This window comes from Apus apus, chromosome 19, assembly GCF_020740795.1.
Source record: "Apus apus isolate bApuApu2 chromosome 19, bApuApu2.pri.cur, whole genome shotgun sequence".
Classification (NCBI taxonomy): Eukaryota; Metazoa; Chordata; class Aves; order Apodiformes; family Apodidae; genus Apus; species Apus apus.
Window position 1 is genome coordinate 513,140 of NC_067300.1, and position 27,553 is coordinate 540,692.

The 27,553-nt window shown below is 56.9% G+C and overlaps 2 protein-coding genes across 2 annotated transcripts in view; both read right to left on the reverse strand.

Moving 5' to 3' along the window:
* Positions 1-27,553, reverse strand: part of RABL6 (RAB, member RAS oncogene family like 6) — a 292,198-nt gene that overhangs the window by 62,122 nt on the left and 202,523 nt on the right. The gene's annotated exons all lie outside the window — the stretch shown is intronic.
* NRARP (NOTCH regulated ankyrin repeat protein) lies at positions 14,671-17,282 on the reverse strand. The gene has a single exon (XM_051636569.1). The coding sequence runs from the start codon at positions 17,141-17,143 to the stop codon at positions 16,796-16,798; it is 348 nt and encodes a 115-aa protein (XP_051492529.1). The 5' UTR covers positions 17,144-17,282; the 3' UTR covers positions 14,671-16,795.

Genomic DNA, 27,553 nt, shown 5'->3' on the forward strand with positions numbered 1-27,553 from the left:
GTCCTGCAAACACGCCGGCCCTGCAGAGAGGAGAGGACTGAGGGGTCACCCCAGGTGGCCTAATCCTGACCAGTGTCCTACCCCCATTCACTGGGGTTCCAAGCTGGAGGCCAACACCCAGGAACCTCACCAACCACCATGCCACCAACAAGGGTCCCCAGGCCGGGCAGGCATGGGGGGTATGGGACATGTCCCTTCCCACCAGTGTTTGCCTTTGCAGATGATTAACTGAAACCAAATATCCCAAGGGAGAAGGCAAACAGAGCAAAGGGCAGGAGTGTCCGGCCCAGCACTGGCAGGGAAGGCCCAGAGCCAGAGGCTTGCAGGAACCTGGTGGACTTTCACCCTCCTCTCTCCTGCAGCCACCAGCGGGCCCCGTGGAGGGACCCCTGGGCGCCCTGCCTGCCCCGCGAGCTGCCCCTCACACACGTGTCTTGGTGCCGCATCCGGGGTGTCCTCAGGAGCAGGGGAAATCTGGGGGTAGGGACCCCTTTAATAAGCCCCCCGCATCTCCCCGCCCTGCGCTGCTCTCTCCCCGGAGGAGCCCCCTGAGGCCAAAGCAGCCCCCGGGCTTCCCGAGCCGGGGCTGCAGCAGCCGGGGCTGCCCCGGGAGACCCTCCCCGCGCCGGGCCCCGCGCGGCTCCTGCTGCCCCCGCGCTGCCAGCACTAGGTGGCAGCCGGCGGCCGGGAACGAGAGACCGGCCAGCCCGCCCGCTGCGGCCCCGCTCCGGCCCCGCTCCGGCCCCGCTCCGGCCCCGCTGCGGCCCCGCTCCGGCCCCGCTGTGCCCCGGGCGGCCCTTGCCCGGCGGCGGGTGCCCGGGTAGCGGTGAGCGGCGGGGCTGGGCAGAGAGGGGCAGTGATGGGCAGTGATGGGCAGAGAGGGGCAGTGAGGGGCAATGATGGGCAGTGAGGGGCAGTGATGGGCAGAGAGGGGCAGTGAGGGCAGAGAGGGGCAGAGAGGGGCAGTGAGGGGCAGAGAGGGGCAGAGATGGGCAGTGAGGGGCAGTGAGGGGCAGAGAGGGGCAGAGAGGGGCAGTGAGGGGCAGAGATGGGCAGAGAGGGGCAGAGATGGGCAGTGATGGGCAGTGAGGGGCAATGATGGGCAGTGAGGGGCAGTGATGGGCAGAGAGGGGCAGTGATGGGCAGTGAGGGGCAGTGAGGGGCAGTGAGGGGCAGAGATGGGCAGTGAGGGGCAGTGAGGGGCAGAGAGGGGCAGTGAGGGGCAGAGAGGGGCAGAGATGGGCAGTGAGGGGCAGTGAGGGGCAGAGAGGGGCAGAGAGGGGCAGTGAGGGGCAGAGAGGGGCAGTGAGGGGCAGTGAGGGGCAGTGAGGGGCAGAGAGGGGCAGTGAGGGGCAGAGAGGGGCAGAGAGGGGCAGTGAGGGGCAGAGAGGGGCAGTGAGGGGCAGTGAGGGGCAGTGAGGGGCAGAGAGGGGCAGTGAGGGGCAGTGATGGGCAGTGAGGGGCAGTGAGGGGCAGAGAGGGGCAGTGAGGGGCAATGATGGGCAGAGAGGGGCAGTGATGGGCAGAGAGGGGCAGAGATGGGCAGTGAGGGGCAGTGATGGGCAGTGAGGGGCAGAGAGGGGCAGTGATGGGCAGTGAGGGGCAGAGAGGGGCAGTGAGGGGCAGAGAGGGGCAGAGATGGGCAGTGATGGGCAGTGAGGGCAGAGATGGGCAGTGATGGGCAGAGAGGGGCAGTGATGGGCAGTGAGGGGCAATGATGGGCAGAGAGGGGCAGTGATGGGCAGTGATGGGCAGAGAGGGGCAGTGATGGGCAGAGATGGGCAGTGAGGGGCAGTGATGGGCAGTGAGGGGCAGTGATGGGCAGTGATGGGCAATGAGGGGCAGTGATGGGCAGAGAGGGGCAGTGGGAACTGGCCCCGCAGCTTTGCCGAGCAGGGATTGCTGTTTGGTGCTGGCAGAGGGGCTGGAGCCCCGGGCTGTCCTAGAGCAGGTAGCAGGGAACAGGGAGCAGGGAGGCAGGAACGGCTGCCCGTGTGCTGCCCGTGAAGGGAACAGGCCTCCCCGTGGCTCTTGGGCACAGAAATGCCCCATGGGGGCAAATGCACCCAAACAGTGACAGACACAGGTGTGAACAATGCAGGACCCCCTCCTACACATCCTGTTTGTGACCAGTTTGCTTCACCAGGAGGTTGTGTGGCCCATGCTGGCACCTGGCAGAGAAGGAAGGAGGATGTGTGAGCTTGGCATCCTGCTCAGCTCCACTCCTCCTGCTGCTGGTGCTGGGGGGAGCAGAGGGAGCAGCTCATTTCCTTGGGACAACAGGTGGGGACATCCATTGGTTCCCTTCCACAGGACAACATCTGGGGAGGCTGCAGGCCTGGGGCACATCCACCCCGGTCCTCTCCTGTACCATGAACGCAGCGTGTGGCTGTGGCCATGGACCATGGGTACCACCCTCACCAGTAAAGCTGGGGAGCAGCTGCACTGGCTGCAAAACTCAACTGGTGCATGTGCCTGAGATGAGAAAGGCCAGGGAAGCAGTGCAGCCCCCCGACTCCCTTGTTCTCTTCACTGTCCCCATCCCTGTGGCTGCAGCTGCATTTGTGCTGGGATCACTGAATGTGCTGGGTTCCCTGAAAGGCTACAAGCCCCATGAGCCCCAGCACAGGGCTGTGATAGAGCCTTTGCCCAGCACAGATTTTCAGGGCAGGGGGCTGCTGGCAGCATCAGGTGCAGGGCTCTGGGCTTTGGGATCCCATGGACAGCTGCCCCAAGGAGCAGCAGCCTGAGAAGTTGGTTCCAGGTGCTTGGAGAAGGATGTTTCTGCAGATTGCTCTGGCAGGGAGCTGGCAGCAGTCCTGTGGGATCTGTGGGGTGGGAGCATCTGCCAGTTTTCAGGAAGTTTAGAAAACACTTTGGTTTCAGACCAGTTTGGACAGAAACCAAATGTAGAGAGAAACCGCCAGAAAATTTCTGCAGACCAAAGTCCCCCACCCCCAAGAGCCCCCGTGGGGCTGGGCAGCACTGTGGGAGCTTGGAGGGGTGGGAAGAGGCACAGCAGAATCTGGGGGACTGCCAGGCACCACGAGCAGCACCCCAAGGCCCCATGGCCTCACCTGGTGGCTGGTGGCACAAGGCAGAGCCCTGCAGAGGTGACAGCCACCAGGACTCAGTGCCCAATAGTGAATACAGGAGATGCTATTTATTTACAGGGACCTGCCTCCTCTCCCACCCCCACAAGCTGTGTTATGGATTAGAGGACACACTCCTGCCTAGTCCTTTCAGTTTCCTGTTATGAACCTTTTGTCCATGAGCTCATCCAGTCCCTTTCTGACCCTGTCAGTGCTCCCTAGCTCCCTTCCCCCCAAGGCAGCAAGCCTTAGTCAAAACCCACAACATAAAGAAATGTTCTCTTCTCTCTGTTCTAAACCCATTGCCTGCTAGTGCTCCTTACTCCAAGAACTGCTGGAGTACTTCAGTCTCATGCTCAGCTTGTCCACCATGTTCATGATTTTGCAAGACTCAGTCCCATCCTTGACCTTCCCCTTTCCAAACAGGGGAGTCTCAGCCTTTCCAGTCCCCTCTCATAGGACAGATGGTTATTACAGAGCACGTCCAGAGAAACTCATCTCTTCTGTCTCCTTCCTGAGCTGTGAAAATCAGAGCTCAAGCCAACAGCACCCATGGTGAGGGCTCACCAAGGTTTTCTAATTCCTACAGAACACTTTCCATCTTGCTCCTAACACCCTTCTTGATCACACAACATTTTGATTACTTTTCTGGCTGCTTCTCCTCAGCTCTGTGTTCAGCCACACACTCAACAATCACAGAATCACAGAACGGTTTGGGTTGAAACGGACCTTGAAGATCATCTAGTTCCAACCCCCCTGCCATGGGAATCCCACCCTTCTATACAGGCTCTGCTGTCTCACTGGTGCTACACCAAGAATCTCAGTTTTTAGCTCCCAGCACCCCATTTCCATAGCTGAACATTTCACCATCCACCATCCCACTGCCTGGTTTTAAAGACAGGTACCACACTGCAGCCAACAGTGCTTCACTTCTTCTTCGTGTCCTCCTCCAAACAGTCTGAACATCCAGGTACTGGTTTGTGTCTCAAATGCCTTTTTGTCCCCCAGCTGTGGTTACTCTTCTATCTGAGTCTGCCCAGGCTGTGGGCTGGGGAAGGTCTCTGTGGCATCTGATCAGGGCTGGTCAGGTTATGGTTTTAAAATAGCTGCAATTATGGTATTAAATCAACAGCTGCCAGGAAGGGAGCTGAGGCTGCAAGCTTATGGGCCTGGTTTGGTGTGTCCCACAGCCCCAGGAGCTACTGGGATGCTCATGCTCTGCAGCAGGTTTCTTTCTGTGCTCAACAAACCTGCTTCTTGTCTTCTTCTTCACCTCCTCCTCCTCATCCTCCTCCTCCCTTCCCACCAGGTGCTCCTTAGCCTGGAGTCTCTGCTCCTACCCTGAGGTTTTTGAGGAACCTCAACCCAGCTGTAGTGGAGGGGAATCTCCAGGCCTTGTGTTGAGGGTGAACATGCACTTGTGGGGCTGGTCAGGAGACCTGCTGGAGACATGCTCAGCAGGCATCTCCCCTGCTTCAGAGGCTGGCTGGTATGGCCGGTGCTGCCTGCATCTCCCCACGCTGGGCTTGCCAGCCCCATGCCAGCCAAGAGGGTAGGCAGGGATGGTAGCACAGGGTGTGTGAGGTGAGGACTTGCAAGGAGACACAGGCCATGGTATCACAGAAACCTCAGAGGCTGCTGCCTTGTGTCCCAGGGAGCCCTTGTGGTCTGAGAAAAGCTGTAGGACAAGAGCAGGCAGGACCATCAGCATGGCCAGCACATCTCTGATGCACTTCAGGAGGAAAAGTTGAGAGTTCAGCAAAGGGCAGAGGAAAGAGGAGCAAAGGCTCTGGACTGGGAAAGTGCAACCCAAATCTAGGAGCTGTGACAGGCACAAATCGTCCCAAGGCCACAGAAGGCGTGGGGGAGGATGGGCTGAGATACTTCCTGGATTGTTCCTGATGGAGACAGGCTGGGACTGGTTCCATCTGTGGCCCAGGCAATCCTGTCCTGCTCCCGGGGTGCCCCTGGCACCCACCACCCATCAGAGCTGGGTGGCAGCCACGGACCTGCCAGTGCAGACCTGTTGGTCTGCTGGTTGGTGGCACAAGAACCATGGTGGTCTGTATCTCAAGGCTGGTGCTCACTTGCCTCTGGGTACATGGGTCAGCAGGTCAGGTGTATGGTTGAGAAAGAGGGTGGCTAAGACAGAGCCCTGAGGCCCCTCACGTACCCTTCCGGAATGTTCTTGGGGCTGGCTCCTGGGTGCAGAGGGACAGAAGCTCCACCTTGGGTGGAACTGTCCACCTGACCGGGGTGGCTGTTGGAGCAGGGTCTCAGGGTGGAGGTGGCATGGACACGTGTCCATCTGGGAGTGTCAGCCCCCTCAGCTCAGGCGACAATGTGCTGTGGGGTGCCCCGACACAGATGGGGGAGCTTTGTCGCTGTGTCTCCAGCCATGAGCATCACCACAGAAATCTCTGTGCCCAGAGATGTGGGAACACCTGCCCATCTGCCCGCATGTGTCTGCACAGGACCCTTCTCTTGCCTGGCTCTTGGCCCTGGGTGGGGCTGGCCCCTCCACCCCAGGCCCCCAGAGGACCCTTCCCCGGGGGGACGAAGCCCCCGCAGCCCCGGCGCAGGACCCGTCCCCCAGCCCAGCCCTGCAGATGGTTCCTCCGCCGCTCCGGGTCGCACCCTCCACCCTCACGTGCGGCTGCTTTTTGTGTCCCTTCCCGGGGCTCCTCGGCCTTGCCCCGTCCCTCCCGTGCCCCCCGCCGCAGCCCCCTCTGCAGCAGCCACACACACAAGTGAACTTTTCTGCTTTTTCCAGCAATTAAAAAGAATAAAGCAACAGTTGTCTCCAGGCAGGGCATGGATCCTGGTGACCCTGATTTTCTGTGTGGCTGGGCAGGGTGAATGGGGCTATTGAGACCCCGATGACTGGCATCTCCACTCCAGGATTGTCTCCCCTTCCAAGTCCCCCTCCCCGTGCTCTCCTCCTCCCTACCCTCCTCCCCGCTTTTAATTTCCTTCCTGGAGAGAGCTGCTCATCCCCTTCCCATTGGCCAAAGGCCTGAAAGGGAATGGAGGAGACAAGGGAAGGATTAAAGACGCTCTGCTTAGGAGCCGCCAGCCTGAATACGAGATGCACCGGCTGGGAAAGAATGGGGCTTAGTGGGGCACCAGAGCAGCCCCGCCCCGCCGCATTCTGCCTGGCCCGCATTCCTGCATCGCTAAGCAGGGACCTTTCTCCCCATCAGAGGGACATCCCGGACCCCTGTCCCACCTGCTGGTGCAGGTAGACCTTCCCAGGATGGTCCCACCCTGCTGCAGCACTGTGGTGTTTGCAGGTCCTTTGCGTCAGCAAGGCTACCACCTGGGACGTGGTGTCCCAACCCCATGAGGGTGGGGAGGCAGCTGGGGCAGCCCTCAAACAAGCCTGGGAGTGACGTGGGGCAATTCGAGTCTTGGGGATGTTCACAGCCCTCAGCCCAGCAGATCTATAGGCCTTATCCTTCAGGGTTGGAGTTTACGGCAGGCACCACTACTTCAGCTCACCTTCTTCCTCCTGGAGAAGGGCTGGAGCACTTCCAGCTACAGCCTTGGTGTCAGAAACAATGGTACCCCACAGCTTGTCAGCCACCTCCTGTCAGCCACAGATCCCTCAAAAAATCCACAGGTGTCCATTTCCCTTCTCAGCACCTCCTGTGGCCAAGCAGTTTGGAGTGCAGATAGGGCATGGTGGCTTGCAGCCACGTACCTCAGACCCCCAGCATGTGCATGCTGAAGGACTTGCCAAGATATTCAGGCTGCTCCTTGAGCAGGTCTGGGGCAGAGTGGATTTTGCTGCTGGCGATGGTCCTCAGGAGGGGCTGGAGCAGAATGAGATGGTGGAGCATGGGCTAGGGGTCACAGTGGGAATGAGGGACCCCTAAGGGCAATGGTGGGCAATGGCCACCTGTCACTGACTGAACCCATGGAGGGACGAAGGGGAGTCACCCAGAAGTAGGCCTGTGGTGTCAGCAGCATCTGGGGCTTTCCGTGCCTCTTGCACCCTCCACACCAGCTCAACCTTCCATGTCTTGTCTCAGGAGAGGAGCAGGTAGAAGGGAGACACCTGGTCAGGGCAGTGCAGGATCAGTGCCCATGGTCTTTGCTCAAGAACAACCCTTAGCAAGGACTAAGGCAAGGCCAATCCACCAAAGCTGGAGCAGCACAGCCCACTCCATGTCATTAGTTTGGGTCAATCCTTAGTGTTTGCACACTCAAGTTCATGGGAACAACACGTTTCCAGGCTGAGGAGCTCATGGTCTGCACTGGGGAGGAAAGGTGAGGGGATTCAGCAAAGTCCTACAGCCCTGAAGCATAAGCTGTGAAGGCATCCCAGGGTTTCCACACTGCTAGGAGCATCCTGAGGAGCCCAGGTCACCATGCAGGGACACACCTCAGGGCACTCCACACAGCTTTGGGGACCTGCAGGCACAGGGGTCTGAGGTCCTGTGTCTCATGTCCCGTGTAGTGGTTAATGTCATTTTAGTTTTCCTGAGGGTTGTCCTACCTATCCCCATCTTTTTATCTAGACTTCTTTTTGGCCTGGTCCCTCATGTACCCCAAAGCTGGGCAGCACCTGCAATGGTCAGGATGGAGCCCTGGTGGCCACATGAACATGGCTGCAGGAGCCCAGGCTGGGACACAGCCTGTCCAGGCAGCCTCAGTCACTTTCAAGGTTCCTGTTTGCATTGGTACAGAGCAGGATTCAGGCACCTTGTGCCAGCTGCAACGCCCTGGGGTATCCAGGACATCCGTGCAAGTCTAGGAGATGGGATGGCCTCCAGACCCTGGGATGAGGTGTACCCATGGGAGTATACCTCAAGTGGAAGAAGGCTCTTAGGTTAAGTGTTGCCATCCCTTCCCTGCTTCCACAGCCAGCAGAGGAGCCCAGACACCACCCTAGGGTCAGAGCTGAAACCCACCCTAGTGACCAAGCTTTGCAGGCAGGGTCCCAATTACTGCTGCCTCCTGAGCACCACATGTAACCATCACAGTCTCTATGGTCCAGCTGGCATCACTCAGAGAGCTTCAATCCTCACATGCTAAAATCCATTACTTTAGGACACTTTTCAACACTGGGTACTAAAACCCCCATCTCCTGGAGTCCTGTGTGTCCAGCAGAAACTTGGTACCAGAGCAGAGTGTGAAATCCTTTCAAGAGGAGCATTTCCATTTCCTTCCCAGAAGGCAAAAGAAGAAAATGCCCAATCTATTCCTCCTCCAAAGAGTCACATCCCTTCAGGCATCCCACCACCCACCACCAGCCTGAACAGTTGACATGGAGCCCATCTACACGTCCACCTCTACCACTGCATCCTCTCTTTCAAGGAAGGTCTTTGCACCGGGAAGTTGCTCTGACTCAGGGCAAAATAGGCAAAGTGGGTAAGAAATAATCAGTTTTGGCAGAAAGAACCTCTGTTATGAGCACAAGGCACTGGCCCCACTGGGTGAGCACCAGCTGTGGTGAGGCAGAGGTTGCTCATGGGCTGGTGGGGAATGTCGCAGTGGCCCTTGGCTGTGCATAGCCCTGCAGGAACCTTTCACCATGACCAGGAGTCCTTCAGCATTGTCTGTCAGAGATCTTCACCACCCTAAGATTTGGGTGTCCCCATTGCCCCTTCACTGCCATAACACTTCCCAGCATCACCAACGGGCAGGAGACATGAGGGGTCCCCATCTTGTTGCACCCCCAGACTCCCAGTCCATGCAATTCCCATCCAGCCCTGGCAGCTGCCCATGCTGCCTGCAGAAACCAGGAGCTCCAACCTGATAGAGGGGCCTAACAGACCCAAAAACCAGGAGCTCCATCCTGATGGAGGAGCCCAGGGGTCCCAGGTGGGGAAGAAACCTGGAACACAGCTGAAAGGCAGCTCGTCTCCCTGCGTGGTGGCCAGGAGGCTTTTGTCCTTCTTCCACTGTGCCAAGGGGCTGGAGCTCAGCGTTTCCCAGCCCCGGGCAGCGGGTGGGGATGGGGACCCTGCCCCTCCGCCCAGCCGGGACCGAGTGGGACCACGGGGCTTTCTCTTTAATGCAATGCTATGAATACTCGAGGTCTTTCTGCTCGCTGTTTAATGGATTTGAATGTGAAAAGGTGGTGGAATTGGGAAGAGGGGAATAGAAGGGGGGAGGCCAGGCCTCTTTGTTCGGGGATGCTGCTCCAGCCTTGGATTTATTTAGCATTTGGAGGGCTCTGGGGTCTTTCTCTCCTCCCCAGCTCCTGCAAAGGCTCGCTCCTTTTTCTGCCTCATGCTGATTAGCATAGCAGCTGCTCCGGGAGAGGGGCTAGGCGAGAGAAAAGGAGAGAGGCGTCCGGGAAATGAATAGGAGGGGAAAAAAATAGCTTAAAAGGACAGAGGCTTTGAATGAGGGGGGAGTCATGAGTGGAAAAGGGGACGGGGGGTGGCTCGGAATTGTCAGCATAGCTGTGAATGGGAGCGGGGTGAAATGCAAGGGCCCGCTGGGGACACTCACCTTGGCTGGGTGCTGTGCTGGGGGAAGGTGGCCTGATCCTGGGCTGCCCTGTGCAGGGCGGTGGGTGCTAAGCCAGCAACGTCCTGTCCCCACACCCCTGCTGCCTCAGCACACCCTGCACCCCTCTTCCTGAAGGGATTTGGGGTGCCCCAGCCACCTGACGCTGGGGGTCCCTCAGCTGCAGCCTCCAGGGAATGAACCTAGTTAGTGTCACAGCAGCTGGCAGTCCCCAGAGGTGATGGGCTGCTGGAAACCCTGTCACCTCTCCATAGGGCAGGAGGGGAAGCCCCTAGGGCACAAGGCAAGGATGCAACCAGTGCCTCCAGCTCCCCAGCAGAGCTCTCCATCCACCTGGTGGATGATGGAGCTTTAAGGCATAATTAATGGGAGTCAGGTGTGCAGGGAGCTGCCACACTGCTCCTGCCCCGGCTTATCCAGGGATGACCATGTGGAGACATCTTGAGCAAGAAGAAGGCTGGTCCTGGGCAGAAAACCTAAGAGAGGTCTGGGCACATCCAGAGTCCCTCTGTGCAATTGCTGATGACTGGACGGAGGTGAGAAAAGTTTTTTCAGCTGGGGACAACAAAAGAGCTGAGGTTGCAGTGAATCTCTGGGTGAGAGGCAGCTGCAGAGGTGCCCTGTCCAGGCTGGGGCTCTCCTTGGTCATATCATTCCCCCAGAGCCAGGAGTCTGCTCATTGTGCCCTCACATTTCAAGGCACAAACTGTCAGTCCCCAGGTGCTGCTCGGGCCCCCTGTGAGGGCTCAGCCTCATGTTGCCTCACCAATGCATCGCAGGGACTTGATAGAGCTGCTGGTCATTGCTCGGCCAATGTCCCCTCTAGCCATATCCCCTCTGGCCAGGGGTGTGCGTGGCTGGATCAGCCCTGCCTCTGCTCCTTGCTGGCCTCACTGGGGTCCTCCAAGCTTCCAAGCCCTCCTTGGCCTGCCCTCAGAGATCCTCCCGGCCACAGAAAGGTGTTGGATTCAGGCTGAGGGGTTTCCAGTTAAAATGGTTGTCCCAACCACCCCCCAGCCTGTTATCCCTCCAGCAGTCCAGCTTTGCCTCTGTCCATTCCTCTGCCCATCCCCAGCCATGCCTCTGTTCCCCCATACTGCTCCAGCCACCCTCCATCCCTCCATGTCCCCAGCAATTCTCCCATCCCTCCCCAGCCATCCCTCCATCCAAGCAGCATTCCACCTCTCCAGATGCAAACCCCATACACTCTTTTCCCCATACAAGCCCCACCAGTGTGTTGCCCTGTTTCCTTAGGTTCAGGAAGAGAAACGTGCTAACATAAAGAAGACAAAAACTACACTGCACCCCCAGGTCGGTATCCCACCTGATGTGAGACCCAGAGGTCACCTCTCCCTGGGCACCCCAGGAGATGGGGGCCTGTGGTGGCACTGGGACATGGCAGCTGAAAAGCTTCTGGATAGGGATGTTTTTCCTGCCCACACGACGGAGCAGGGTCATTCCCTGGGACACTTGCTGCCACCAAGGAGACTCAGGAGCTGCTTGTGGTCTGTGTTGGCCAGGGAGCATCCCTGGAGCCACATGCCCCAAGCACAGAGTGCTGCAGTGACAGTCATTTTAGGGCACGAGGGCCTGGTCCTGGAGCCCCCCCGACACCCTGTGGCAGGGCATGGGGACCGTGAAGGCTGCAGATGACCCCAAACCAGCTCCACACTGCAGGAATGGGGCGGCCAGCTCCAGCTCCAGCACGGGCAGGATCTTGGGGGTTGGTCCTAGCACCAAACAGTGCAGGAGCATCAGGCCAGCAGCAAAATGGATTCAAACCATGAGCATGATGTGCTGTGGACCCCCAGTGCCACCAACTGCAGCCTGCCTGGCCACCCATTCATGCAGAGGGGCTCACCCTCATGGTGGGGATGGAGCCCAGAAAACATCAAGAAAGGGCAAAATAAGAAGGCTGGAAAGGAGGCCAGCCTGGCCAGGCCGAGCGAGCCGCCAGCTTCTCCTTGGCACCAAACAGTGGTCAATTGTGTTTTTCTTTTTTTTAAAAAAGGTAACTCCTATTTGGATCTGCAGGCTACAGCATTATCATAGTCATACAAGTGCCCAACAAAGCATCTATTTAAAATGTCCTGAATTTTGATTACAGCCCGTCCCCTCTCGCTCACCCGCTCGCCGTCTTTCTTTCTCATTCATTACTTACTGTGTTAAGCTCCCTGAAATTCAAATAAAATCCCACCTCCCCCCCCTCCATATGCGTTGGTCGATTCAGCTCCAAGTGCTGGGCTTGACGGATGAAGGGCAATAGAAGAGAAGAAAAAGCTGTCAAACCTCGCCGGGCTGTGTTGACTTCCCATCGCCTCCACGGCCGGAGGGGAGCCTGATCCATCTGGTTCGGAGTCAGTAGCACAAACAAAAGCAAAAGACAATGGCAGGAAGCACTTGAAAGTTCAAATTCTTGCTTTGGTTTCTCTTGGAACAACAGCACCCACGTAATGCGGCCGGCGGACAATAACGCGCAGCCAGGGACACACAGAAATGCCAGAAGAATGTGCTTACACCACCAAAGGATCCAATATTTTTGTTTGATTGGAACAAAAATAGAAAAGGAAAAAAAAAAAAAGAAAATAAATTAAAAAAGAAAATAGCAAGTCTTTGGAGTTCCTAGAGTTCTTGGATGGGGTTTCTGCAGCCAGGAGAGCTGTGAAGTGCGGTGGCAATGGTCCCGGGGTCAGCCCTGGGGGTTGGGTTTGGCTGCACCCTCAGCATGTCTCTGCTGCTGGGGCTGTTGGAGGCGGAAGCCCAAGGACACTGAGAGGCATCAGGGCTGCCATTTGTACCCACTGCCCAGCACAAATCCCCTGCAAAGGGGCTGCCCCAGGCCCAGCCCAGCCCTTCTGCAGAAACGCTGCATTTGCTGGGAAAAACCCATCCTTGAGGGCCTGGCCCAGCTGGCTGAAGCCCTGGGACAAGGTGAGCAGTGAGAAGCCACAGGGCTGAGCCCAGCCCTGGGGCCACCCAAAGCAGGTGCCTGAATGAGAGTTTTGCAGCATCCCAGGTGCTGGGGGGCCAGGCTGCACCAGTGAGGAACCCTGCAGCACCCGGGGCAGCACCCTGCTGGCAGGAGGGATGATGGCACTTGTTGGTGGGTAGGTGTCACACGGTGCCCCAAGCTCATACAATGGGAGCCATTCTTCTCCCCCACCTCCCAGATTTGGTGCCCAGGTGGCAAACCTGCAGGACCACCAGTGGTTGAGACTGGTGGTTTGGGCATCACCTTTTTTTCCCTGCTCCAAACCAGCCGGGGCACTCGGTGCCTATCTTTTCCGTGCTGGGCTGTGTCCCCAGAGCACCCCAGGGAAGCAGCTGTGTCTGTCCCCAGGCACCAGCCCATGCTGACTGGAGCTGGCACAAGGCTTGGCACATCAGAGCAGAGGCTGGCAAATCCAGAAAGGTCACACTGAGCCTTCTCTCCAGGTTTCCTCCTCACTGCCATTTGCAGGACACCCTCCTGGCATGCATGGAAACCCACACCCTGGAGCCAAATGGGGCATGGCACAGATTTCCCAGGGATGCAGACATTTCCAGAGCTGGCAAAATTATCAATATAGAAAAAGGCTCATAACCAAACCCCACCCTGCCCCAAAGGCCAGGCAGGGCCCAGCCAGTGCAGGCATGGGGCTCCTCTGCTCTTCCCACTTCCAGGAGCAAATGGATCTTGCCTGGAAAGCCTCCATAGGTGCAGGGCTCAGCCTGCTTTTGGGCACCAGCCTGCTCCAAGTTCCAAGAGGGGACAGAGATGTCTTTGGAGATGGAGACTCCCACCCCAGGTTTCTTCCAGGGGGTGGCTGAAGCCACCAGTTTCTAGCAGGAGGTGACCCATCATCACAGCCCAAGGGCTTGGTGAGGACCAGGACACCTCAAACCCTTGCTGGAGCCCAGGGGGAAAAGCCCAGGAAAGTTTGCAGGGAGCCATGGGGGTATCAACTGGCCAGGCTGCAGCCCCACAGATGTGCCCTATTCCCATGGGCTATGCTGGGACCAGCCCCAGGGCTAGGGGAGCTTTTTTAAGACCATCTCAAACCCCACATGCCCCATCCAGCACCAGGCTTCAGTCTGAGCCATCACCCCTCCACCAGCTTCCACACGCTGGGATGGGGCAAACCAGGACAGCCCCAGCCTTGACCCCAGGGGCTTCCTCCAGCTGGTGGGAAAGGGCTGGCAGGGGCTGCAGCCCCCCCAGATCCACCCAACCATCACCCTCAGGAGATACATTGAACTCCAGAAGGTTCAGACATTGAAACAGGGACATGGGGGTCCAGACAGCCACCCCCCACCCCAGGAGCCATGCAGCTTCACCCATAACCACATGGGAAAGAACAAATAGAAAAGTAATTTGATTTTTTTTTTATATAAAAAGATCAATGAAAAATTTATTTATAAATTTCGCACTCTGGGGCTACACGTCTATATCATACACTCAGGAATATGCTGTACTGTACAGACTTTATCCAGTTAGAAATGATCATATAGTGACCCACATACAGCTTCAATATAAGCCTAAAAATTCTTAACATTAATTAACATAATTAAAAAAGGTATTCGCATCTAAAGAAAAATCTACAGAAAAACTCCTTTCTGGAGCAATCTGTGCATCAGCTTCAATGTCTGCTTATTTCACTGACATTATCAATATATTCTTCTTACAAAAATAATAATTAAAAAGATGACTGCCAGAAGGCGACCAGTCATGCACGAAAGAGCCTCCCCCACCTGCCTCTTTTTTTTTCTTGTACTCCCCGTTTTGGCATGAAGGGTCAGCAGCACGATGAGCCAACAAGGGGGGGCGAGGGAACCCTCATTTCAATTTGAATCAATCTGCATCCCTTTTACTTCTCAGGATCAAGAGAGACAGGGGTGTGGGGGTTGCATAGAAAATTGAAACTCTAGGGACTAGGGAGGGCAGCAGCTTTTCAGTAAAATACAAAGGGATGTAAAAATACATCAACTCACAATTTCAGAGCAAACCCCCTTCCCCGACATAGTTTCCCAAAATCTCAGCGTGTCTAAAGCTCCAGGAGGCTGGAAAGGAACAATACTTTTCTTTAACAACTCACCCAGCAATTCACACAGGAGATTCACAGTCTTAATAGGTATTTTATAAAAATATAAATATGGGTTACATCATGTTGTCTTTACAACACTGGACAGAGCTCCCTTTAGACTGGGTTTATAACCAAGATTTCTTTTTAAAAATCCATCTAGAACTTGGCTTTACAATACACTTTTTAATATCATGTCATAAATGTTATGACATTTCATTGTGGCAAATCCATCTAGTAAAAAAAATAAAATAAATGTGCAACCATCTGGTAACAACGATCAAACCTTGCTAGAAAAGATCTTGTTCCCACCCCTATCGCACAGAAGCACCAGTGGAAGTGCTGGACACCCCCTTCCATGCTCGCAGAAAGACTTCGGCCAAGCAGTTCCTTGTAAATTACAGCATTAACAGTAGACACTTTTGACAGGGCTGTTCTTTTTTTTTTTTTTTTCTTTCCTTTTCCTTCTTTAAATCGGGAGCTTTGAAAAAATCATCTCGAGTCGTTGAACCGGAGAAAACCAAAACCAAACGGCAGGTGAAACCATCAGAGACAAAGCAGAATGTTCAGTGCAACGGGAAACAATCATGGCAGAATCAAGTTTTGCTGTTTTTTTTTTCTTTCTTTCTTTTTTTTTTTTAGTTCTAAGACTAAGAAAACAAAACAAAAAAGCATTATTTCCCAAACCATATTTTTGAAGCTCTCACCACCAGCTTCAAACAAAACCAGGCTCACAGTCTTCACCCACGTATATATTACATACATGATAAATAGTTAAGACAACCCAAATAAACCAGCAGGTAACTTATTTTCCTTTTTTTTTTTTTTTTTTTCTCCATAATGGTTTGGATGCAGGGAGCAAGAGAGGAGAGAGCAGGAAGATGGCAGTGACACAGATGGTTTTAGTGCAGACGAAGAGAAGAGAACTGAAAGACCAGCGGGAGAAAGGAGACTTCTGAAACTTTCCATGTTTTCCATATGGATGTTCTTGTGCCATAGCAACAAAAAAGCAGCATTTGCGATGATACGTGCAGTCACTTCACAATGCAACTTCGGGTGGCTTGCTCTTCTTCCTCCCTTTCTTCTATAAATATATATATTTACACATATATATATCATATAAAAGGCAGGTGAATTTAACATACGTCAAATGAATCGTTCTGCATTGAGAAGTGTTATCCAAGTTTCACCAAAAGGAAAAACAAACAACAAAACAAACAAAAAAATAAAGGTCCCAAACTCTTTTCAGTAGTTTTCTGGCATCTCTAGGCAGCAGAGAGCGCTCGCGCCCCTTCGCTGTGCAAAAGCAAATCCTCTGCCCCTGGAGTTTATTTCAATTAAAAAAAAAAAAAAGTCCAGGATTTGCTAATCCCCCTTTACACATAAAACCAGAAGGATTCAACGTCTTTTCCTGGGATCTCACGCGTGCTTAATGGATTCAAGGAGCGGGTGAGGACACAGATGTTCCTCAGACACCCAGAAATGACAAACCAAAAGCAGAAAAACCCAACACGAATTCGAACAACAACAACAAAAAAGACAAACAAAAAACCCAACATAAAAAAAAAAATAACACCGGGGTGAGAAAAGCGTGTCTGTCATATTCCAACGGAGTCGCCTCGAAAAAAATAAACCGGTGGTGGGAAAACCCTGGGAGAAGCAGAGGGAAGGAACTTGGCGGCTCCTCCAGGCCGGGAAGGATCGCTCGGGCGGGGGGACCCCGGCACCCCCCGGGAGCGGCGGGGAGTGGAGGCTGAGGGGGTTGAAATGAAATCGGTTCTGAGCCAGAATACTTTAAGTGGAAGGGAACGAGGGGAGTAGGGAGGGAGGATTAAATATTAGCTGGAGGGGACGAGGGGGACGGGGGGGGGGAACGGGGGCCCTTAAAGCATCTGACCAGATGTCAAACTGAAACCGTGAATACTGTGAGTGCAGCCGAGGTAGATGGAAGAAAAAAAACCAAACAAACCACATTACAGTAGGAAAACAACCCTTGGAAGGAAAAAAAAAATAATATATATATATAATGTAAAAGCAGGCAAACGGCGGCGTGTTTTGCGTGGGGCCCCAAATCTTCGCCAAATAAACCCCACGGGGGGGCGGGAGCAGCTTTGGCGGCCGGGGGAGCGGGGAGGGGAGGAAGAGGGGGCGGCCCCGGCATCACCGGGCCCCGGCGGAGTATTTGGCCTTGGTGATCAGGTAGAGGACGATGTCCTGGTGGCCCCCGAAGGCGGCGATGTGCAGCGCGCTCCAGCCGTCGCGGTTGGCCAGGCGGATGTCGGCGCCGAACTTCACCAGGAGCTTCACCAGCTCCAGGTTGCCGTCGATGACGGACTGGTGCAGCGCCGTCTGCCCCTCGGGCCCGAAGGAGTTGACGTTGAACTCGCAGTTCGTCATGTTCTGCAGCAGGGACTGCAGCTCCTTGGTGTTGCCCCGCCGCACCGCCTCCTGGAAGACGCGCTGGCTGGGCGGCGGCGCCGCGCACGCCGACACCTCGCTCTGGCTCATGCCGCCGCCTCACGCCCCGCCGCCCCGCATGGACGGCGACAACCCCGCCCGCCCGGGCATGCGGCGGCTGCTGCTGCTGCCGGTGCTGCTGCTGGGGGGGCTGCCGGCCCCGCTGCCCCCGCTGCTCCCGCCGCTCCGCGCGCCCGGGCCCCTCTGGAGCGGAGCCGGCCGCGCGCCGCGCCTTTTACCCGCCCTTTTATTTGCATAACAATGGCACGGCCGTGACGCCGCGCGGGGGGCGGGGCCGAGGCGCCGCGCGTCCATTGGGACGAGCGGGCGGGGAGGGGGCGGGGACGAGCGGGGAGACCCCCCGGGGGGGGCCGGGCGCCCCTCCCCCACCCCTGAGCCTCTTTGGGGGAGGGTTCGAGGGGGGCGCTCCCGGACCGGCTCCGTGCGGCTCGGCTCGGCTCGGCTCGGCTCGGTACAGCCCAGCTTGGCCCGCGTCAGCACGGCTCTGCGGGGCTCATCCCGCCGCGGTCTGTCCCGGCTCGGCTCGGCTGCAGGCAGGGGGCACCACCGCCCAGCCCAGAGGGGCCGAGCCCGGCCGGGCCGTGCCGGGTCGAGCCGAACTGTGCTGGAACCGGGCTGGCCCTGCCCCCAACCCCCCCCGGGATTCCGCCGGCCTCTCCCTCACCCCAGCCGGGACCCGCGGCCCCGGCGGGAAGGGGATGGGGATCCCCAAGGGGCCGCGGGGTCATTCTTTCTGAACACACATTTTAGGGTGACACGGTTTTGTGGTGGGTTTATCCACCTTTGATCCAGGGACAGGCACGGGCTGGAACAGGGGACTCGGCCCCGCAGGATCCAGCCCCTCCGGAGGGTTGCAGGGGGTTTCAGGAATCCACAGGTGGGATTCATTTTTGGGGGGGAAGACTCAGACCCCGCCAGATCCTACCAGCCCCAAAATGACCCAGCTTGGGGATTGCCCCAGCCGACGACCAGACACGGTGCAGGAGCACCGGGAGGTGCTGACACTGAGGATGGGCAGGAAAATGGGCAAAAAGTTTCCAAAAATAATGCAGGAACCCGAAGTAGCACCGGAGGGGCCCTCCCTGCACCCGTTTGGCCTGTGGGGAGCAAAAGGCAGAGGCTGGGTGGGAAGCGGGTCCCGGGGCTGCAGCTCCCGGTGTCTGCCGGGCGTTTGGTCGCTGGGGCGGGAGGTGCGGGAAGGAAGGAAGGAGCGTGTTGTAAACCGAGGTGACAGCAGCCGTGCCCAGGGCAGTTGGCCAGTGAGCTGCTGTCACCTGGCCCTGCCGGCACATCCATTTGGGGATGGAAAGGGGAAAATCAGCCAACTGCTGCATTTTCCCCAATCGAGTGAGGTTTGGATCAAACACGCGGTCTCGGAGCCATCCATTGCATGGATGGAGGATGGTGGCCATGAGTCCGGGGCATGACTTGTGCTGTGGCATTTCCCTGTGGCTTTTTGCTGCAGCAGCTGTGGAAGGCTGGGTCTGGGCCCTGCTCCTTTGTTGGAGGAGATTAAACCAGCCTGGAGTGGGCTGTGAGGAGCTGGCAAAGCAGCTCATTTTTCCTTCCATAAGAGTTTCCTCTTCTAAGCCCATTTCTGCAGCTAGTTTTTTTCATCCCTATCTCTATCGCTATCCCATTCCCACCTCCACACCCATTCCCATTTCCCCATCTCCATACCATTCCCATCTCATCCCATGCCCACCTCTATCTCCATCACCATCCCCTTCTTCATCCACATCTCCGTCTCTTCCTTCATGCACATTGCATCCCATTCCAATCCCTATCGTGTCCTTGTCTCCATCCCATCCCCATCCATCCCTGTCTGATCTCCATGTGTCACCCCCCTTGGTTTCCCCAAGCCAGAGTTCTCCCAGTCACATCTTTAACACTGGCTCATCATTCCCATGGAAAAGGGAAGATTGGGTTGTGGCTGTGGCCAGGGGCTTGGGTTGGGCACAGTGTGGCACTGAGCTGCACCCTTCTGGTGTCCTGTGTCTGTGCAGCTTTTCCCAGGACACTCCTGTGCCACTGAGCCATGGAGCCCCTGCTGCGTTGGCACAGGGCACCCAGCTGCATTTGGGGTCCACATGTGGGTGCAGGAGCCAGGTTTGCCCAAGGACAGCAAAGAGGATCCACCCCCTGCCTGTCCCATTCCCTGGGAGCTCCTCCTGGAGAGCAGGTGGTGGCTCTGTCCCAGCCGTGGTGGCAGCAGGGAACACAAGTGGCAATCCCTGCCCTCCTCTCTCCTGTTTTGCCTTGCTGGGGTGTCAGGCTGTGCTGTGACTCGGGGTGGTGAGTTACAGCTGAGCCCTGGGGCCCAGCACAGCCCACCCCTGCCAACAGCCACAGGGCAGGAGCCACCACAGCCAGTGGCCCTGCCCGGCGTGACACCCAGCAAACCCACCTCGGTGGAGCTGTCAAAGGTGGGGTCGTGCAGCGGTTCTGCCAGAGCCAGGCATCTGTGGGGGTCAGGGCTGTGCTCCTGCTGGCTCCCCCCATCCTTTCCACTCCTAAACACCCCGGCACAGCTGATTTTGTGCATTTATGGGCCATATCCTGTGAGGTGTTGAGGCGTCTCGGTGAGCCGTGGGAGAGTGGGAATTGCTCACACCTCCCCGGCCTGGGGCTTGGCCAGAGTTACATCCTCGCAAGCAAATCTGCATTTGCCAGTGACACTGGTGAGAAAAATAAAGCGCCCGGGCAGGGACCCAGCCATGCAAATGTTCAGGGCTGGCAGGTGGGGGCAGGACGAGGCCTGGGAATGGCGCCAGGGAGGGAGGGAAAATAGCAAAAAGACAACCAAAAAAAAGGGGAAAAAAAAAAAAGGCAACTTTGAAACCCTGCATTTTGTCTCCAAGTTGTGTCCCAGCTCCATAACCGGAGAGCAGCTGGGTGCTGGGGCTTGGGGCTGTGGGGGGACCCATGGTGGGTGCTGGGGGCCCCTTTCCTGCCACCCGATGCTGAGTTGGTGGGCTCACCAGGACCCCTTGTCTCACCCAGGTTTATCTGCTCCCTTCTGAGAACAGGGGAAGCTCTGGAGCTGGAGACAGTGGCTGGAGGCGGGGAGAGGGACCCAGCCCTGCGATGCCTTTAGCAAACCGTCACGCCAAGAGGCACGGAACAAATTTCCCCTCCTCAAAGAGACGTGACGACCAAATTTCCCCTCCCCCCCCCCGGCTGATGGAAGCCTGCGGGCGAGAGGAGAAGGGCTGGCTGCCACCAGCATGGCCAGAGGCACTCAGAGCCGCCCTGGTGCTGGGCACACTGGGCTGGGTACGGCGCAGCCCTCTTCCAAAAAAGCCAAACGGGCAGCGCCCGTCCTCAGGGCCAGGCGGACAAACCAGTGTGAGTCCAGCCACCCCCGGAGGCCTCCTTGAAGGGAGCCGGGGGGACGGATCCGGGGCAGGCGGCGAGGGGGGCGTGCCCCCACTTAATTCATTAAAATGTGTCGGAGAGCGTGGGAAAGACGAGAGCTTTTCTTCCCAGCGCAGAGCCCCGGCGCGAGGCGGGCGAGGCGGGCGTCCCGCCTGCTCGGCTCCCGGAGCGCTGGGAGGAAGCGCCGAGGTTTCCTCCGCCGCTGGCCCCGCCGGTTGCTCTGCCTCCCGGCTTTTTTGGCAAAGCTATCGTGCCGGAGCCTCACTGGAGAAACGCGGGGCTTGGCCACGGGGATCTGGGGATGAGAGTGGGCCCAGACAGAGCCAGGGGCTGGGGGCTGCAGTTGCTGGGTGGGAATGGTGTCCCCTGCCGACACGCATCTTTGGTTGGGAGGAGAGGGGAGCTGTGCCCCAGGGGCTGCTTCTGGCGAGGGAGCAGTGGGGAAGGGGCTGTGGAGAGGTCTCAGGGGAAAAACCTTCTTTTGCCCTGCCCAAGAGCTGCCCTGCTCGCAGCAGGGGCACACAGGGGGACGGCCGTGGGGCTGGCATCACAGCTCCCCATCCAGACAACATGGGCACATCCCATGCCACGTGCCCTCAGCAGCACCTGAGCTGTGCCCAGGGGCTGGGCCCTGCTAGTCCCACAGGGAGAACCCTCCCGAGGCCAGAGCTGGGGTTTGCAGGAGAAACCCCGTGATCCCGCAGTGAGGACACGTGTGCGGATGCCCCGTGTCCTCTGCAGGGAGCAAGGCACCACTAGCAGAGCTTTCTTGGGCAATCTGGGGAAGTGACAAGGGGGATCTCCAGGCATCCCCCATCCTCCCGGGACACCCGCACCATGGGACCCACTGCAGGAACATGGGTTGGGGACTGCCACTTCCTGCAGATGCCACAGCAGAGGCTGCTCTGCCTGTTCCCTCACTCACAGCCTGTGGTGAACAGGATTAAAAACCCAAGCAAGACTCAAAAAAGGTGATAAGCCTGTGTGTGGTTGTTGTCCTCTGGGGGATGTGGGCTGAGGGGCCCCAACTCACTGCGGGGGCTGTGGTGTTGTGGTGCCAGGTGGTGTGGGTTGGGCTGTCCCACTGCAGCTTGGCCTTTAATCCTTCCAGTGCCCCTTATCAGTCCTTATTCTGCTGGAAATGCTGCAGCTCTCCTGATGTTCAAACCCTGTCTGTAACATACAGCCTCTGTATCTGAAAGTGGGAAAATGATGTTGAGGCAGAAGGCCACCAACTGGGTGTGGAGACCTGCTCCTGCCCTGTACCCATGTCTCCCAGGACACAGAGTCCCTGGGGCCACTCGTTTGGCTGCTGTGTGGGTCATAGGGATGAAGAAATGTCTCCCCATTGCTGCTGCTACCTGGTTCCCCCAGAAGATGTGATAAAGCCCATTGGGACTGGCCTGGGGACCCAGTGACTGCTCCATGGGGACACCCCTAGGATCAAGGTAGTCTGGGGGCTGACACAGCCAGAACCCCCTGTGGAACTCATGGCAGGCCATGCCTGGTGAGTGGCTGGAAGCTCCTTTGCTCACATATTGGCAGGCTGATTGGTAGGGTTCAGTCCTGGACAATTTCCCAGGGAGCAAACATCCTCCCAGTGCCAAGCTCCCTCCTCACGTGGCACCAACACCTCTCTCCTCTTCTGCCCCCAGTGAAGGGTCAGCAGAAGTGACCCCCAGCCCGTGGGAGCAGCGTTTCCACTGTGTGGGGTGGCACAAGGGCCTGAGCTTGCAGCCAGCTTCTGGGGCTGTGCCCAGAACCCCACTGGGTTTTTTGAAAACGGCAGCCGAGCAACTGGGAGCTCAATCTGAGCATCTGGCTGGAAGAACAGCTCCATGTCAGGGATGGGCAGCAGTACAGCCTTCACCCTCCTCCTCCTCCCCTCGCTGGCTGCCTTGGGGACGGACCAGCCACGAGTTCAAGGCACAAAGTCACACCAGGGAAAACCGAGCTGGTTTCTCTGAGCCAGTCAAATATGCGTCGAGGTTTCCGCTCCAGATTACAGGAGGAAGGAAGTTTGCTCGGAAGGGGATGGGGATAAGGTGGGGGAGAAGGGAGGGAAGCGCATTCCTGCCTGGTGAGGAACAATGTTGATACATTCATTTGTAAACTAAAGCTGCCCTGAGCGCCAAACACCTTGTCCTCATCAAACTCCGAAGGATGTGCCAGGAGTACACAACGCAAGGAGAGGAACCCGCCTGATATCCGATGCAGTGTGTGTTTTTTCAAGGCTGAGAGATGCAGCTCATTCAGGTCTCATTCAGGCTGGCATGATAAAACCAAGATCAACTCCTCTCCAGTGCCCTGTAACACATGGGTTGATGCAGGGGCAGGAGCTGAGTGCAGGTGAAGTGACCCAGGGGTTGAAGGGCTCTGGCCCACCTGGAGCCGACAGCCCTCTGAGAGCCCTGCCAAATGGCTCCATAAACCATGGAGAATTCATGACTGCCCTAATAAGTGTTAAACATCAGTATGGCACAGACAATGGGATTTTTAATAAGTTTTTTTTTAAGTAGACAGATAGGGAAACAATACTGTAAGCTGATTGAAAAGCTGGTTTAATTCCCTTTCATGTGTATCCACCATTCAAAACTGGACAATTTATTACTTCCTGGATGCTGCTCAAAGCCAGTCCAATGTGGAGTTTGATGTTGACTGTGTCTATGACTGCAGATGACCTTGCTGCACAGATCCCACCTCGGCATCACCTCTTGCAGGCAGCAGAGAGGAAGAGGTGCTGTGCTGGGTCTCAGCTCCTGCCTCCATTCCCAGGAGCTGGATAAGACCCTTTGGGAGCTGTTTCATGCCGTGCCCACACGTACACACAACCTGCTGGTGTCTGCCCATGGGTTGGTCTTCTCCTAACGAAGTCCCACCATGGTAAGCCTGCCTCAGTGCAGCTGGTGGCTGTAAGCACAAGAGCTCATCCTCAGATTGATGGAAATGGCAAGGACATAAAGTCCTAGAGGTGGCCGGAGGCGACCCTGCTGTCCCCAGGGATTGGAGAGAAGGAAGGGTCCCTTCCAGGCAGCTGTGTGGCCAGGAACTGTCCCCAGGGTGCAGGGTAGGGTCCGTGTGCCCTGCTGTCCCCCCCACCAGCTCCCCTCTGCAGTGAAAGTGGTGGCAGATGGGTGTGAAACCACAGCTCAAAAAAAACCCAGTGAGCACAGCCCAGAAACGCCAATGGGCTGGCTGGAAGAGCTCTTTGGGTGGCTCAGGGCTGCAGCTCCCACCTCCCCGCCCAAGGCTGGGGCTGGGATGACTCAGATGTTTGTGTGACTCAGAAGCTTCCCCCAAATGGTGTCTGGAGAGGTTGGCCTCATGGTGTGATGAAGCATTATTCAAGGGGGGGTGGCAGAATTCCTGCTTTGCTTCAGCCCCAGCCCCTGCCCGCCCAGAGCAAACCCCAAAGCTGCAGGACACACAGATGGATCTGTGCTGAGCCCCCCGTGCTGACAGTCCCACAGTCATGGGCTGGGGTGGCCCCACTAGTCCCCTTCACCAGTGGCTGGCATAGAGGGGCTGCTGGCAAACATGAGCTTTGTCCTCCCTCTGCTTGCAGAACACTTTTTAGTGTCCCTATGTGCTGCTCTTGGGAAGCAGGTGTTCTGGTTCCCACCACAGATAGGGCAAGGCCAGGAATGTTCATGGGGCAGGTGTCTGGAGGAGCCAGTGACCATTTTGTAGAGGATGCTGGCATCAGAGTGGGTGAATGTAAGGACATGCCACTTCCAGGCAGTGAACAGGTCACCTGGACACAGAGAGACAATAGGAAAACCCTCAGAGCCAGAGCATCAGCCCAAGGATGAGTGGCAGGACATCTTAAAGACATACAGTGGTCCTTCAGCAGAAAGACCCTGTGCCCCTTTCTGCAGATCTCCTGCCACCCAGCCCAGACACTTGAGGGATCTGAGAAGGGCTCAAGGGAGGAACTGTCCTGGCAGCCTCTGGTGGCCCTCCTGCCCCTGAGCAGGGATGATGTAGGATGGAGGGGTGGAGAGCTTCAGAGATGGTGGCACTGATGGATGTGAAGACATATGTTATGGTCCCTACTGCCAAGGCTGCAGCTGGCACACTGAAAGCACCTCCCTCCAAGCGTGTCTATATCTGAGCAAGGTTCTAGTCACAACTCAGGCCAGAGGGACCTCAGCTGCTCAGAAGGAAGGTGCTTACTTCTGATTGCTGCCATTGGGGATGGGGAACAATTTTTAAACATCTACCCATGAGGGAGAGGCAGAAAACCTGGTATCATGGTGCCATTTCCTAGTGCCAAAGCCCTGCACCAACTCAGGATTCAATACTGGAGCTCATCCCAATGGCCCAGGACAAGACAGTTATGGCCCTAAGATGGGGAGGTTGGCCCAGGGCACATAAAACCAGAGTCTGTGTCCCCAGCCGACTGTATCATCATGCACAAAGTGGGTATTTGGTCCCTCCACATACCAGGTTTCCAGCACCAGAAGCCCTACAAGCCAGAGCACCAGGCCAGCTGCATTTACAGATGCCACTTTAACAGAACACAGTTTATCCTCTGCTGTCATTGCCTGGCCCCAAACTGCTGCACCAGAAATGTGACAAAAACGACTTGTGGATAAAAGCAAAGAGGAAATTCCCACTTGAGATAAAGGGAGAATTAAGGAACCTATAGTAACACCTAGAGAGAGTGTAGAGCTGGAAAATCAGGACATGAAACACAATTCCTTGGGGTTATATGCAAAAAATGTAGACAACTGAGGAGGGAAACAGAAATACTTGATAGAAAAATGATGGCCACAGAGGGCAAGATCAGCAGAAGGCATTTTAATCCCATTAGAAGAAATAATCCCCATGGCTGGAGGTGTCAACGCGTGTGCAGGAAGGTGTGCCAGGCCCTGGGAGCCTCCAGCAAAGTGGGAAAATCCCTCTTCTTCTGCCTGTCTCTGGAAGGGGCTGCCATCTCCAGGGCAAACTGGAAGAGATGGGGAAGGAGGTGATGAACGTGACAACGGAGGGAAGTTTTTGTTCAAACAGACCATTTTTGGGTGGTGACTTCTGGTGCCTGGAGGGTGAATGGCCACCAGCCCCTGAGGACACCAGGCAGCATTGTGACAGGAGAGGAGAGGAGAGGAGAGGAGAGGAGAGGAGAGGAGAGGAGAGGAGAGGAGAGGAGAGGAGAGGAGAGGAGAGGAGAGGAGAGGAGAGGAGAGGAGAGGAGAGGAGAGGAGAGGAGAGGAGAGGAGAGGAGAGGGAGGCAGTGATGCAGGAAGGGATTCTCCAGGGAAATTCTCCCATAACCAGGGTCCCCATGAAGCCAAAACCTTGGCAGCAGGAGACACGGTCCCTGAGTCCTCCATGCGTAGGTGTGGCACGGTGCTGGGCATGAGCTTCTCTGGCTGGGGCATCATCTGTGAGGGTTTGCTTTGTGACTCCCAAACCCAGACTGTAGTTTTGCAGGGCATCCGTCACTCCACACTCAGAGCAGGGGCTGGGGGTCTCCTGGTGCAGGAGCAAGGCCTGACAGACACTGCTGTGATGATGATGGGGATACTCAGCCAGGGAGGAAGCTTCCTCTCAAAACTCTGCTGAGTCAAGAGTAGAGAAGAAGGGAAAATAGTCCCCCAAGCACCTCCTGGGAAACAAGACCCTCATAGCTGCTTCCGGCTAGAGCCAGACTCACACCCCAGTGTGACCCAACAAAAGGGGCCAGGCTCAGCATCCTCGCCCTGCCAAAACCTGTCCCTGCCTTTAAGCACATGCAGGGCCAGCAGTGCGTGCTGCTGAAGTGACAGTCCCTGCCATTCCAGTGCTGACAGCTGACCCTCAACTTTGCTCATCACCAGTGAAGGAGGTGACATTATTTTATGCTTCTGCTCAAAAGAAACAGGAGTCCAGCAGCAAACGAGGCAGGGTGGGTGGCCCTGGAGGGAGATGGGGACAGATGGGTGGTCACAAAGGTCCTGCCTCTCTCTGCCATCTTCTGATGGAGATCAGGACAAATGAACACACTGGGACCCTGGGCAGTGTCACCAGGGATGCTGCGTGGCAGTGGCACAGGTTCATGCCCGTGGCCAGGGCTTGGCAGGGACGGGTCACTGGTACTAAGGCACAGGCAGGAGCTCATGGCAAGAGGGATGTTTAAAGTGGAAAAAGGATTTTTTTTTTGCCAAAGGGCTGAGCTGGGGGTGAGAAGTCCCGGGGGGAAGGAGCCCATGTGGCCAGGAGTGCTCGGCAAGGGAACGGGAGCCTGGCACCAGAGCATGAGCTGCTGGGCAGGCGTGTCCCTGGCCCGTAAATATCACACTTCAGCCAAGAGCCCCTTGGGCCCTCTCAGCAACTACATCAGGGCTTGGCAGTTAACTGGGATTGGGGGAGGAATTCTGCAAATGCTCTTCAGTGGCAGGGGTCAGTGGTTGGTTAATGCTGCCTCTGGGCTGGAAGGTGTGGGTGGCTGTGCCTGGAGCAGCTGGACCAATGCACGGGGGCCTTGCCTGCCCCCCATGGCTCCCTGCACCCTCCTCTGGGAGCTGGTCGTCCTGGCTCCCGGTGATGATGGGATCACACCTTTGCTGCCACTACTGTGGTGCCCGCCCCACAGATCCCCAGGCACAGGGGTGGTTTGATTGACCCACCAGGAGGATCATCCCCAACCTATCAGGCAGCTCTGGCACCAACAGGACCCCCCGGACCAGTCTGGCTCTGCTGCGGCACCCCTGGCTCCAGTGCAGGGTGATGGGGGTGCCAGTGGACATCATGGTGCACCCAGAGGTTTCCCTGTGGCTCAGCATCCCCAGGCCCCACCTTGGGGAATGCCAGGAGAGCTCCCAGGAGAGCAGGACCAGGTTGAGAGGGGACTCTGGAGACAGGTCGTGGTGTGACTTGAGTCCCCCAGGCTGGGGAGCGCTCTGGGCACTGGAGATGCTCCCTCCCCTGTGCTGCTGTTGGGGACGTGGTTCCTGGCTCCCCAGCATGAGTGACCTGGCACTGGCGTGAGGGACCCCGCTGGGTCAGCACCTCCTGGCTGGCATTTTGGAGCGCCCTGCCATGCTCTCACCAAGCCCAGCCTGGAGGGAGGCAGGAATA